Below are 14,326 nucleotides of genomic sequence, written 5' to 3'. Positions count from 1 at the left end.
TTCACTGTTAGTACATTTATCCAGGTATGAAATGATAATATTAATAACTATATTAATACTGTACTTACTAAACAACAGGTTGACAAAGTGGTTTGAAAGACAATGGAAAAGCAGAATACCCAGAAGTTTAAGATAGAGTTTAAATTGAGAAGACTAATGACAGAAAAATGCAATATGTCAATACAGTATTAGTCAAGTCACTATTACTAATATAACACTATTAAAGCAATAAATTAACCTAACACATTTATATATCATGCTTAAGGACCCTACTACATATGCAGATTTATCTTAATATATTAAATATTATGGCTAACATCACACAATATTACATAAAGTGCAAAGTTACCTGATCAAATTAAACAGTAAAGTTAGGACCCTACAATATTATTGATTATGCAAATTTACTTTAGTACTTTAAATATTACTAATAAAATCCAAAGATAATATAGAACATACAACATACATTACCAAACTAAGTATATAATAGAATAAGAATAATGGAAATTATTATTTTTATTATTATGCTGATTATTGTTACTGTTATTATTATTTAAATATTACAATTATAATTATTGTGTAATTTTGTGTACAGAGGAAATATTCAAAAAGAAAAAAAATGAAATAATATTGTCTCATATAAAATATTATATTAAATATTGATTTATATCCCTAAAATATTCTTCGATCATCAGATTAAAATTTTAAAACATGATTTGACAAAGGTGGGTGATATTTTTGATTTTTTAAGGATCAGTATTTTTCGACTTAGAGAGGAATCTGGACAATGTCAGCATTTCTACTCATGGAAGAATCTGTGCAACATCCACATAGTGAAAAATCAGTACTTATGTATGTTTTGAGTGTTTTTGTTTATTTTTATTTATTTACTGATGTTTGGGTTGTAGATGAAACAAAAAAAAACTCAAGAAAAACTCAGAGAAGAGACGATATCAAGATGTTATTTTATTGTCAAAAAAAGAGTAAAATATTTAGAAATGTAGTGTGTGATTATTCTTTTTTGACTCATCTACTAACCTACTCACTACAACACCAGAAAAAGTATTTTTAAAATGCAGTTATGACGTTTGGTTTTTATTTTCGACTCCAAGTTTTATTTATGCATTTTTACTTGTTTTAGTGTATAGAGGCATAGAGATTTTATTTGTTTATTTATCTTTTTTTTTTTTTTTTTTTTTTTTTAAATCTTTTTATTTTTACTGTAACTCTGCCTCCAGCTGACTCGGACGTTAATGAGGCGCACAGCGGAAGTGAGCGGCTCAGTCATGGCGTGTTTGCTAGCTAGCGGCAGCACAACAATGTTTTCTTTACCTCGACGAGCCGGACACCGCTCATGGATGCGCTTTTTACTGCTGGGGATTTATCTATCGTCGGTCTCGGCCAAACCGGACAGCCTGAGAGAAGTGACGGACGGGAACTGGGAGGACATCCTGACGGGAGAGTGGATGATTGAATTGTCAGTGACCTGCTAACGTCCACTGCTAACGGCTAACCAGCTAGATAGCTTGACAGTTTCATTTCCAGCTCGTTAACAAAAAAAAAACCAAAACGTCATTTTAACTCTCGAATCCGCTTAAGCGTGAATATTCCGACTTATACGATTGTTATTTTGTCTGCTTTAAAGTTGTGAACACGTGTAAACTACGTTAACAGCTGCCGTCTTTAGCGCACCACACTTATATGCTAGCTAGTTTGCTAACTAACATGCTATTAAAGTACACGAGCAGCTTTGAATGCTAATTTTCGCGTTAATGTGAGTGACTGTGCGGTTTATTTGGGTGTTTACTTGTGAAACTTTGCCCCCCCTCCTCAGCTACGCACCCTGGTGTCCGGCGTGTCAGCAGCTGCAGCCGGTGTGGAAGGAGTTTGCGGACTGGGGGGAGGACATGGGGGTCAACATAGCCAAGGTGGACGTGACAGAGCAGCCCGGTAGGCCTGAATGAGCCCTGTTTCCCAACCGCATACCACACTGTGACTTGTGCTTGCATGCATATCCTCCAGTTAATGGTTTCCATACTGGACAGGGGTGCAACCAGAGCATTTCCTTAGCTGGTGCCAGATGGGTTAACAGAAAATCTTCAAATCAAAACCAAAAGCCAGAACTAAACCAGGGTTTCTGCAGGGCATTAATAAGCATTAAGGCCTTAAATGGCATTAAAAATCATGAAATTTGATTCTCAGTGGCATTAAAAATTCTTTCTGCAGTTTTCAAGAGAAGTATTTGACAATAATTAATATAATAATATCTAATTGTAGACGGCGATTCGTCAGATATGTGCATCTGCGTAAACATGCCGAAGCACTGCGATAATTGGGTGGTCAGGGGGTGGTTTCCAGATTCGGAAACAGTGAAATGTAGGGACAGTTTTCAAATAAAAATCACCTTTTAAAAAAAACAAATCTGTGTAATTTGTTGCATTTGCAGTCGTGGCATTACAATTTTTACAGTATAGCATTAAAATGGCATTAAAAAGCATTAAATTTGACTGGCTGATTTCTGCAGAAACCCTGTAAACTACAAGAATTCAGTTATTGTAGAATAGAGGCTAGCTCTATTAACGATTATTGGTTACTTATTTCACAGTTATCACAATAAGAATGAGCTTTAATGGCTAAGTACGTACACAACATACAAGGAATTTGGTTTCGGCTGTTGGTGTCACCCTAGGAATATGAAAGAGAACAATAAAAAATAAAGAAACTATAGAAAGAGGAACAGGGAGGGAAAAAAATAGTACAAATAAAATTAAATATAACACAATATATACAGAAATTTACAGCTAGAAAGGAATATATAAACACATGATAATTGCATGATGCAGTGCAATTGTTATTGATTAGCACACACACTATAAATACTGCTACTTATGAGGATTTATTTGCTCTGATTTTGTTATTCTCTGCTCAACTTACCTTGTTATTAGTACTTAGTTAGGTTGCACGGTGGTTTGGTGGTTAGCACTTTCACCTTGCAGCTAGAAGATACCCAGTTAGTGATTTTTCTGCATGGACTTTGCATGTTCCCCCTGTGCATGTGTGGGTTTTCTCTGGAAAGAAGTCCAAAAACATGCTGAGGTTAATTGTAGTTAGTTAGTGTAGAAGAGCTTCACAGAAACAGAGGTAGCATGTGGACTCTTTAAATATTGTTTAGTGCACTACATTATAGACCAAAACCTGAAAAATGACGTCTTCAGAAAGTCAAAAAAGATCCGCATGTGCTTTACCAAAGCGTCTCTTACAGCAGTTTATTCTGCTGTAGTGTCTGTTTGTGTTCTTTCTCCAGTCTCCTGTAAAAATGTTAATATTAATGTGAGCCTGTTAGTTTTTAAACATAATTATTCAGCCCGTCTGCCAAGCTTGAAGGACATTTCAGTTTAGTTATGAGTCAAAATGTTGCTTCCTGAATGCTGACAGTAACTCGTCTCCTCCCTCTTCAAGGTCTGAGTGGACGATTCATCATCACATCACTTCCTACTATTTATCAGTAAGTTTCTGGTTATTTTGTGGTTTTCATTGCTTCCTCTTTCGAGTGAGTGTGTTAATGCCACTGTACGCAGTCTTGAAAAGCTGAACGAGGTTTAGAATCAATATATTCCAAGTTGAATGATTTCCTCTGCTGCTGTCAAGTCTGTGTAAGCTGGAGCCATGAAAAGGGCACTTTGTCCCAATAAATGACTTAAATTAATTAGATTTTTTGTTCATTTATTGACTCATGGTCTTAGTAATATTTTAGTTATCACTGATAACAAAAACCACTCTTAGTTATAATAGAAAGCAGCCTCTTGAATGTGGTTTGGTTTGCTTTTTCATGAAGATTATGACTGCATACTGTCCAAAATAATCTTTTGTCCAATTTGTGTAATGCAGTTACATTAAGTGCTGCATTACGGAGTAAATTTCTTCATTTTATCTTATTGCCACTGTAGCTTTCTCATGTTTTTTGGGTTTCACTCAGCTTTAACTATCACCATCAGGAGGCTAAAAGCAGCTAAAAACAGGGAGTAATCCACTTGTGTCGGAGTTCTGTTCCTAGAGTGTGATGTAAATCAATTTTCGCCATAAGTCGGAACTCGGGTGAAAATGTAAACAAAGTTGTTACGTGCATCACGTTATGATCAGTTGTTCTGATAAGAGTTGAATACCAATGACTTTCATGCATGTGTGAGTCATTTTACAAGAAGAAAACAGAATATTGTAACGGATTGATGTTGTTGTGGATGTTGAGGTTTCAATGTTTATCGTTCAGTTTCAGATTTACCTAATGTCAGTGAACGTGCCATGTTTAGTTAGCTCACCTCTGATTGGCTCAGAGTCAGCAGCAGCGTATGCGTCGAGTGAGAGAGAGCTGGGAATGGCGGCTAATTCCAGAGCTAAGTTTTCGGGTTTTTGTAGTTATTTTGGCGTTGACTACGGCCCACAGTAGCCTGTGTGAAGGTTCAACAAATGACCAGAGAACGAGATTAAGTCTCACTCATTCATCACAGAGTATCGCCACAATATGTTGCACCGTTTTGACAACTTCACCGATGTTCGTCGGTGTTTCGCCCTGTTCTGAGCGTTTTATTTTTGTCTAATTTCACTTCCATGGAGATGGCTTTCCTTTTCTTCGAAGCACTGCCATCAGAAGAGTCAAACTTACGCTTGGGAGCCATAATGAAGTGCAAAAAGCTAGCGAATGTCGCACAATCCAAGGTGGCAAATGTAAACAAACAGTTTTATAGCGACATATTCGTCCACTCCACTCACCAACTAGTTCCGCCTAACCAGTTCTGACGTCGTAAACCAAGGACCCCCCGTACACACTTTTTTAAATGGTCTTTGTGCTTTTGTGTGCATTTCAGCTGTAAGGATGGCGTCTTCCGGAAGTACCAGGGAGCTCGAAGCAAAGACGACTTCCTCAGCTTTGTCGATGAGCAGAAATGGAAAGCAGTGGAGCCGGTTTCCTCCTGGTTTGGGCCGTCTTCGTTTTTGTGAGTTTTGAGCTCCAGCCAGATAAATGCTGTGTAGCAACACATAAGCCTGGGTTATGTCAATATTCTAACTTTTTTTTTCTCCTCATTGATACTTCAGTGAACTAATACTGCATCACTGTTTTGCCCTTTTTGCTTTGAAATAGCAGAAAATAACATCAGATGTTTATTCTTGGCATCCTTCAGTTGATTTGAAGTGAAACACAAACAGCCTCTCTGGTCTCTGCTGTGTTATTTTTAGTGTGTTCAGGCTTTGTAGTGATGCTACACTTTGACAAATCAGTGTTAAATTACATGCTGTCGTCTCCTCCTCTTTTGGCAGAATGAATTCTATGTCCGCTTTGTTCAAGCTCTCCATGTTTATCCGGGTAAGTGAGGATTTCGCTGCAGGTTATTGTACACACAGTAAAGCGTTTGTTTCGCGTGGACGCTTTGTCCAGAGTGAAATTGCGCTGAGCTGAAGCATCAAAAACCCAGTTTTACAGAATATAGAGTTACCACGGAAACACAGAACAAAGTGCAGCAGACAATATGTGAGGTAGGACAGCAGGATAAACTTACAAAACCAACAGTCTGGCTCTCAGTGCTTTCACTTCCCTGCTCTCTCTGTGTGAGTCATTGTCAAACCCACTGAAATCTAGTGAAGAAGTCGGCGTTAAACTGGTAAAAAAAAAAAAATGATTTCACTTTTGAGAAAGGCTCTAACTTCTGACAACAACTGGGCTCAGTGTTTTTATCAAATGATACTAATAAAAAGTAGGAAGTAGTGCTTTTCATGGAGACCTTTTTGCCAATTATTGCACATTTCCTGCTCTAGTGAGTATTTATGTAATAAAGGAACAGTGTGACTCATTTAATCACTTTTTTTAATAGTTATTGATTGCCAGTGGATCTCCATCACACAGAGGAGTACAAATAACTTATATTATTTTCCCTTCCTGATTACTACCAGAGTACCTTTCATTCGAGATTATACTAAATCCTGCTTAATCAGGCTGTATATTTACATTTATTTATACAGAGACAACTTAAGTTACTAGATTTTGTGGTGACAAGAGAAAACAGGATATCACGAGATCTATTTTTAAGTTAAGTTGTGATAACTGTTGAAATATGAGCTAAACATATAGAAAAGATTTGCAAAACACTTTTAACTAGAGCTGAATAATAAGTCGATTTCAAGTCAAGGTTGCCCTTTCAAACAGTAGCAGATCACAATTTAGAATGTACATTATGCCGTGCATCTGATGGAGAGTTTTTACAAATTCATGCTGTTCTTCTTTTCTAACAGTTAAACTTTTGAAGGTATCTCAGCAGCATTATAACGCTTTATCATGTTTTTAATCTACTACCCAGTGAATTTTGGATATAAAGCCAGACTTTAAATGATTCTAACACAAATTAGATTGCAATATCTCTCAGATAATAATAATGTCACTGTAAAACGATAATATGTTTTCGTATTTTTTGTAATTGCTTAATTTCCCTTGGGATTAATAAAACATCTGTCTGTCTGTCTATCTATCTATCTATCTATCTATCTATCTATCTATCTATCTATCTATCTATCTATCTATCTATAATTTGCCTTGAACTGAAGCACTTACAATAGAATAAAATATTTTTATTAATTTCTCTATATATCCAGGACATACAGAGGAACCAGATGTTTCTGTCATCTTTGTATTAGTGTCACATATTAAAAAATGATCAAAATACAGTATAAATAAAATGTAGAAAAATCAACCTATGTACACTGGCGGTAGTGCAATGTGGCTTATTGAGGTGATAGTAGTGTATATATGGTAGCAGATTGTTCATATGTACAGTAGTGCAATTAGGATTACTGTGACCTGATTTACTGAGAATCTACACACACATTTCACATTTTTAAATTAGATCATGTGCTTATGTTCCCCTGAATGGATCCAAAAATGGCTTTAAATTAGAGTTCAAAAGTGTTATTTAAAATTGTGGCCTGATGATGGTGCTGGAGGTTCAAAAATTTTCAAAGGTTCTTTATTGTCATTGTTATAAAAACGAGAAGCACAGCATTTCCAGCACCACAATAAATAAGCTGTAATAGAATAAATAAATAGGCTTCCATAAATAAAAGAATAAAATTAAGTGCTCAGAAAAAAAGAAATCTAAAATGCTAAAAACAATAAATATACAAATTATATTTGTATTTGTTGGTTTCCTTTGTCAAAGGCAATAGCCACAGGGGGAAAAATTAAAAAGATTGTATTCATCATTTAGAAAACAGTAACTTTTTGCAAATAATTCAACGTAAAATGCATCTTAAAAGTGCATTTCCTATTTTAGTGACAGAAGTATTGCACAAATATTGACCGAACTGTCAAAAATGAACACTGTTTAAGGAGGTTATCCCTCACATTGTGATTTCATTGGCACCATAGATTCTTCCTCGTCTGACTCACAGAAAATCTACTCAGGAATTAGTCTGATTCTTAGACCCTGTGAGCATCTTCATTCCAAATCTTGACCAGATACAGCACCTAAACTTTATTCTCAACCTGCACAGTTATTATGCACAATGCAAGAACACAAAAATACAGAAAGGTACATTCAGTAGCATCTAAGTCTTGGTAATGAATATTGGTCACATGCAAACAGATACATGGAGAGATTTAAAAGCATTTAACAGTGCTGTGTGTAATTTTAAGCATACATGAAATCTGAGCAATGTGTGAAAGTGCTGTTGTGATTTCCAGCGTTGTCATAACTACATGACGGAGCAGCTGGGGATTCCTGTCTGGGGTTCATATGTTATCTTTGGCCTGACCACTCTGTTCTCTGGCCTGGCTCTGGGTCTGGTGAGTCGTTTCACCACACTTTATCATCCCTTTATGAAACTGCATTTCAGCTTTTCTTGTGTTCATCAAGTAAAACACAGGCTTTGCCAATGATTTAATGGTTGCTGTTGTCTTGTCCTTGCAGTTACTGGTGTTCATTGCAGATTTTGTCTTCCCCTCAAGACGGTTTTCTTCTCCTGATTACTACCAGAGTGAGTTTCATATGAGATTACACTGAATCCTGCGTCACCAAACCACACATTTAAATGTATATTATACACAGAGATACACTGTAACAAAGTCAATAATGGTGAAATTCTGGCTGCAAGGGTGCCATAAAATATGTTAAAGAATGGTAAATAAATGTTCAGAAATTTTACAAAATTGTTAAAATAATGGCAAATATCTTGAAAATAAGGATTTTTTTAAATGATTCAAATTAAGTCAACCTGTAAATTACCACATGTAAATACTTGTTTTCTGTGATTTTACTCGATTTTATTTGTAATTTAACAAAATGGGGAAAATCTGTAAAGTAACAGTTTAACCCTGTAAACCCCAGTGCTGCAAAAGCACATCAGTTTTTTAAATTATTTTTCTTTGTATTTATATACATTTATATATATGTAATTATTATTATTTTTAGTTTTTTCCTTGCTCTTTTTTAAAAATATTTGGGTCTTACAAGGTTAAAGGCACTTCATCAAATCTGCACAGATTTTTCTTTTAAATACTTGTAAATATGCATAAAATAATGTGTTTTTTTGGCAGATTTTTTTTGTTGCAGTCAACATGTAACTATTTCTTTTCTTTGATTTTACTAGGTATTAAATATATTTCAATAAAACAGTGGACATCTGTAAATTATCAGAAAATATTTGTAAAAGTTTTTTTCATTTTTTTACAGTAAAAATAATCGATTTTCAAGGTCAAAAGAATCAATTAGCATTTGTAAAAATACATATTTTGCATATTTATATATTTTTTGCTTTTTTTAAAGCTAAACTTTTAAAGGAATGCTTTTTCTTTGTAATTTTATTTATTATCTTAGCAAAACAGACAATCTGTAAAAATAACAGTAAATTGTAAAGAAAATTGGAATTAAAAACTATTTTAAAAAAACATTTTTTTACAATGTAGATTACAAATGGGCTTGTAGGAGTTTTGCTTGTTTCTGTTTCATAATAAAAGACTGATGTTTTTTCTGAATGTTCTTCTGCAGAGAAACAAACGATGGAGCAGGCGAGGTTGATCCAGCAACAAGACGAAGACCACGAGGCCGATGGAGAGGAGGATGATGATGAGGAGGAGGAAGATGATGACTCCGACGTGTGGAGGAGGCGGAGAGGGTCCCCCGAGGGCCGCCCAGAACCGAAGGGACAGGCTTTCCCTGACGAAGCTCTGAGGAAGAGGGTGGTGGGAAACCGCGAGGAGGAAGAAGACACTTAGAGATCCGGCATGGAGCTTCTTCACTCCTTTCGATACGAGCGCCGTGGAGTTGGAGGAGCCGTGGTCCTGAGCAGCAGCGTTTAGAGCAGGGAGTCCAAAAATCTTCCCCCTTCCTCTTCCTCTGGACCCCCCCAGAAACACCTCGCTTTGTTTTCCTCCCCGTCCCTCGAGTTTAACCGGAGCGCTTCAGACTCCCACCACCGCTCTCTCCTCCTGAGCAGCAGGCTCCACCTGGAAAAACGACGACGAAGAAAAAGCACTCCTGACACCTGTTTTCACTCGTGGGAACAAACCGCCTGGCTGGGGTTTAGATAAGAAGGGGAGTACAGCTGGATTTTGCAATGCTGTTTATGCTATGCATTTTTTTTTAGAAGTATGTGTGTTATTATATTTTTATCTCAAAATTATTATTATTATTATTATTATTATTATTATTATTATTCTGAAAAATGGTTTATGTCCTCCTTAGTTAATGCATACATACAAGGGTTTTTTTGGGTGCATACAAACCCTGACAGTTTAAACTTCACACACCATTATACTTTGACTCTATAAAGAAGAGAGGAGTGAAAACAGCTAAAATGTTAATTTAGAAAGGTTTCAGTGCTGAGTGTCTTTATGCTGCACAGTGAGTTTCTGTTGCTGCTTCACAATCAAAGCCACCCAATTTATTGCAAATTGAATATTTTAAATGCGAAGCAGCCGCAGGAAATGTTCAGTAGGCATTAGCTGCAACTTAATACACTTCTAAATCAGAATTATATGCTAACTGGCTACTTTATTAGGTACACCTGTGAAATCTGATGGAACAGATCCATCTTTAATTCTACTTTTACAGAGCTTCTACATGTTCAGTTTTTTCTGATGTCTAAAAAAAATCACAATTTTGCATTATGTTTATTATTGAAGTTAGAGGGTGATTTAATTGACAGCTTTACAATAAAACAAGTTCTTAATTATTTGTCTAAATCAATAACATACACAAGAAGGGCAAAAATATTAGAAAGAAATGTAATTATGATGCAGTCCATAAAAGCATAAAGGTGAATTGTCATGTTTTTGAGAATTTTGAAAAAACTAAATGTAGAGGCTTCAGAAAAGCAGAATTAGTGACAGGATTTATGTATTTTATAGCTTTAGATTTCACAGATGTACCTACTGAAGTGGCTGGTGAGTGTAAGAGTGGACTGTGACGTTATTTATGTCATGTATTTGAAGACGGTTTAAATTCAGCCGCATGCAATGAAATCTTCTGTATAGTAAATATAGTAAATGCGGAATATAGATATATTAATACTAGCAGGAGACATTGTGGCTCCTGTATTGAATATCAATTGGATCATTGTAAATTAAACTTTTTGTATTTTCTGAATCCTGTCAGTACAGGTACGTGTGGGGCAGGAACCCCAGACACCAAATTTTGACTTTGCTGAGCAGAAAAGAAGGCCACGTGTTGTCGATGCTACTTATTAAGTAAGGACCTATATTAACTCCAAATAAAAGGCCTGGTGAATGTTGTTCTGTAGATACTGTATGTTCCCGTAATGTATCATCAGTCTGATAGTCCAACAACGTGACGTTTGGTTTACTTTTTCTGTTTCTAATGTTTACTTGTGATTCTCTAATTATTAGAACATGTTTACTTAAAGAACCCAGACATGCTGTCTCTACAGCACCGTATATGCATGCCGTAATGCAATTAAAAAGAGGAACAATGTGGAGGGTCTCTGGTGGCATATCCGTCCCGACGCCGCTGAGCTACATGGAGCAGCAAAGAGGACAAAAAGAGGCGCGATTCAGCTGTCATTTTTAACCACTTTAAAAATGTCAAACACCTGAGGTTAATTTATCTGCATGGATGCCATTTTTTTGTACACCATTTTCTCAGAGAGCGTATGAACACTGGCACTTTTAAGAACGTTAACAATGCCTGTTTCCATTTCATTTTTTTAAGGCTAAAAAAGGAGCTCTGTGTGTGAGCAAACATTTCATTTCTGTTTTGATGAGGCTTCTAATGCCTTGCATTGACTTTGATTTATTTTTATATTGCTTTGTATCCCTAGAAAAGCTAATTAATCTTCTCGGTGATGTTTTTTCTTTTGTATCAAACCACTATTTATGGCTTGTAGCATTCTCTCTCTTTACCCTGAGCCAGCTGTGCTCCTTATTGTTTCTTTGAATAAACGGTTAACTCAGAAAACTGTCTCACTTTTATCGTTTGTGTTGCTGCCAGTCATTAACCTACACACATTTAAACCTGTAAAAAAAAAAATATTTTGATAAGGCAAAATTGGGTTGAACAATTTGTGAAAGATATTTATGATTTTATTTTGTACAAATACTGCAATTGCAAATCTAATTTGTAAAGCTTCAGTTCACTATTTTTGTGTAATAGATTTAAAGCATCTGATGGATCATTGCCACATGAGATACCTTCAAAATAATAACAGGAATTTACAAAGTAAGTTTCAAAGAGTGAACAGATTTTGTGGATGAACATGATGAGGAGGAGGAGGTCAGGAAGACAGATGAAGGTAAGACTGGAGAGAGTTGAGAACTTGTTTTAAACAGAAGCTAACAATGGCTCAACAATGTTACGAAAAATATGGTAGTTAGCATCTTGCTACACAAGTCTGCTTGATAAAACAGCAAAAAAGTGTAAGTGGTTAAACTCTCTGTTTACAAACATATTGATGCAATTAGAATAAAACAAATTATCTAGCTTTATTTAAGTCAATATTTTTGCTAGCTAGAGTTGCTACTAACTAGCTGTTTTGGCTACTTGCTAGAGAAGTGTGCTACTAGCTAACTACTTTAGCCGCTAACTAGCTACCTTAGCCGCTAACTAGCTACTTCAGCCGCTTAGTAGCTACTTTAGGTGCTAACTAGCTACTTTAGCTGCGAACTAGCTACTTTAGCTGCGAAGTAGCTACTTTTGCCGTTAGCTAGCTACTTTCACGAACTAAAGCGTACTTTGCTAGCTAGTTTATTCGTTTTAACATCCATGTCACCATGTAGGGAGGTCTTAGTTGTTAGCTAAAAGAAATACATAGACTATATCTAAATAGAAGCTGTAAACACATTATATACAATCTATGCTAATTGTGCACACTAGCTAACACAGTTAGCCAACATTTGTTAGTGACTAGCAAACTAGCTCGCATATTTTCCCTGGTGAGCAAAAATATTACGTAATGTGGCTGCGATGCGATGTTTTATTGGAAGAATGTAGCTTTATTATAGATATTCTTCAACAATAATGTTAAAACTGGCAGCGGTTGTTGTTTTGTTCATTTATTTACTTGGCCTTGTTCATAGTAGGGAGGTTAAGTGACTTTTGACTTCAGTCATGATGCAAAAGTCCCCTTTGGCATGGAAGTACCTTAGTGCCATAGAAATACATTTATTCTAAGACACAAGTGAGGTCACATTTTGACTATACTTTAGAGGCCCATACCTGTGCTTGTGTTATAGCTATAATGACAAAGTTGGTGTCAAAGTGTACATTTTTCCAAGGTTCCAAGACTAAAAAAAAATAACATTCTCCTTACCACGGCAATTTAAGGTAAAATATGAAATTTATTTAAAGAAAAAAAATGCCGACCAAAAAATGTCGATTCACAACTCAATAATTTAATAAATAACAACTTAAAGTGTCGAATATGTTTATTATGGATGCAAAGAAACTGTGTAGTGAGACAAGTTCATAACTAGAGTCATGGAAAAAAATTTTTAGACCACCTTTGTTTTCTTCAATTTATTGTTCATTTCAATGCCTGGTACCAATAAAGGTACATTAACTGAAGAATACAATGAACATATTTGACATGCTTAAGCTTCATTGTATTCCCAGGGTATATAAGAGGCAATTGCATGTCATAAGCAGCACAGCACATGCAAAGGCCTAGAGTGGTTTCCTGCTTGCATTAGAGCCGTAGCACAACTCATAAGTTTTCAGCTCTCACATAATGTCGAAAACAAAAGAATTATGTGAAGCCACAAAGGCAGCCATCTTGGCACTGTTGGAAATTGGGATGAGTGAGAGACAGGCAGCAAAAAAACTGAAGATCCCCAAGACAGCCATTCATTACACCAAGAAAAAAAACAAGCCCAACATGGTACTACCAAATTGCAAGCCAGAGACCTTAAAAATGAGTGAACACTAGAGAGAAATGTGACTTGTTTGGTGGTGTGCACAGACATTTTGGGGGGCAGGTGCTCAGTGGGAAAAAAAGGGCAACTTGTGCGGCATGTAGAACCACTGGCTGCCTTAATATAACAGTGTGAGATTTGAAAAAAGAAAAAAAAATCAGGAACACATTTTCTGTAACGGCATTTACTTTAACATCTTAATAATAACACACAATAGGGTCAATAAAACATTGTACCGTAACATTGTAAATGACATGAAGCTCCCTTTCTTTGTCGCTCTTGATCCTTTCCCTTCTGGGCATGCTGCAATTGGTAAATTAAAAGAGATTGACAATATCAAGACTGATTCCTGATATGAGGCTACAACAAGGCAGAAAGCTACTTTTTCTTCTGGTCATTTAGCAAATAAGTCACAGCAAGTGTTGCCTCTACCTAATGTAGGCTAATAATAAACCTACACAAATATTCACTTATAGTATACTGATCATATGCTGTATCAATTCACCAAATAACATTGGTTGTGTGGTCATCGTTGTCACTTTTTGTCGATTAATTGATTATTATTATTGGTAGCGTTGAGCTTGTGAAGCAGGCGGGCGGTTGGCTAATTTAGGCACGGTTGTTTAGCGCTGCATAAGACAGGCTACCTCACAACAGAGATAAATAAATACACCATGTTGCTTTGCAACATTATTGTTTTTCTGTCTACCTGCCAAGTGTGAGTTCAATATTTATTCCTGACATACTTTGTTTTTGTATTTTGGGTGAACTGAATTTTCTTGATAATTATTACAATATTTTACTGACAAGAAACGATAAATATGTATTTAAAAGACCAATTTAGGTAGATTTTTTCTGTTCCAAGCAGGCACCATTTAAGATTTGCAGACTGTCTGACAGATGTGATAATATAGAAAT

General features: G+C 35.8%; 1 protein-coding gene and 1 long non-coding RNA gene across 2 annotated transcripts; one reads left to right on the top strand and one right to left on the bottom strand.

The window, feature by feature from the left end:
• Window positions 1–953: 953 nt before the first annotated feature.
• LOC129347807 (uncharacterized) lies at window positions 954–5,204 on the bottom strand. The gene is made up of 2 exons (XR_008600074.1): window positions 4,768–5,204; window positions 954–3,068 (listed from the first exon to the last, which is right to left on the bottom strand). It is a non-coding gene; the product is annotated as an uncharacterized LOC129347807 (long non-coding RNA).
• tmx1 (thioredoxin-related transmembrane protein 1) lies at window positions 1,287–11,456 on the top strand. Its single transcript, XM_023293955.3, has 8 exons — window positions 1,287–1,477; window positions 1,835–1,950; window positions 3,460–3,505; window positions 4,863–4,991; window positions 5,314–5,359; window positions 7,727–7,828; window positions 7,953–8,019; window positions 9,030–11,456. The coding sequence occupies exons 1-8, from the start codon at window positions 1,287–1,289 to the stop codon at window positions 9,254–9,256; spliced, it is 924 nt and encodes a 307-aa protein (XP_023149723.3). The 3' UTR covers window positions 9,257–11,456.
• The last annotated feature ends 2,870 nt before the right edge of the window (window positions 11,457–14,326 follow it).

This window comes from Amphiprion ocellaris, chromosome 20, assembly GCF_022539595.1.
Source record: "Amphiprion ocellaris isolate individual 3 ecotype Okinawa chromosome 20, ASM2253959v1, whole genome shotgun sequence".
Taxonomy (NCBI): Eukaryota; Metazoa; Chordata; class Actinopteri; family Pomacentridae; genus Amphiprion; species Amphiprion ocellaris.
Note: the sequence above shows the minus strand (reverse complement) of the source record. Positions and strands in the feature narration are given on the sequence as shown.

Coding starts and splice junctions, on each gene's coding strand:
- tmx1 (XM_023293955.3), top strand. CDS start 1,287: ATGGCGTGTTTGCTAGCTAGCGGCAGCACAACAATGTTTTCTTTACCT. Junction 4,992..5,313: donor TTTGGGCCGTCTTCGTTTTT/GTGAGTTTTGAG, acceptor CTCTTTTGGCAG/AATGAATTCTATGTCCGCTT. Junction 7,829..7,952: donor CTGGCCTGGCTCTGGGTCTG/GTGAGTCGTTTC, acceptor TTGTCCTTGCAG/TTACTGGTGTTCATTGCAGA.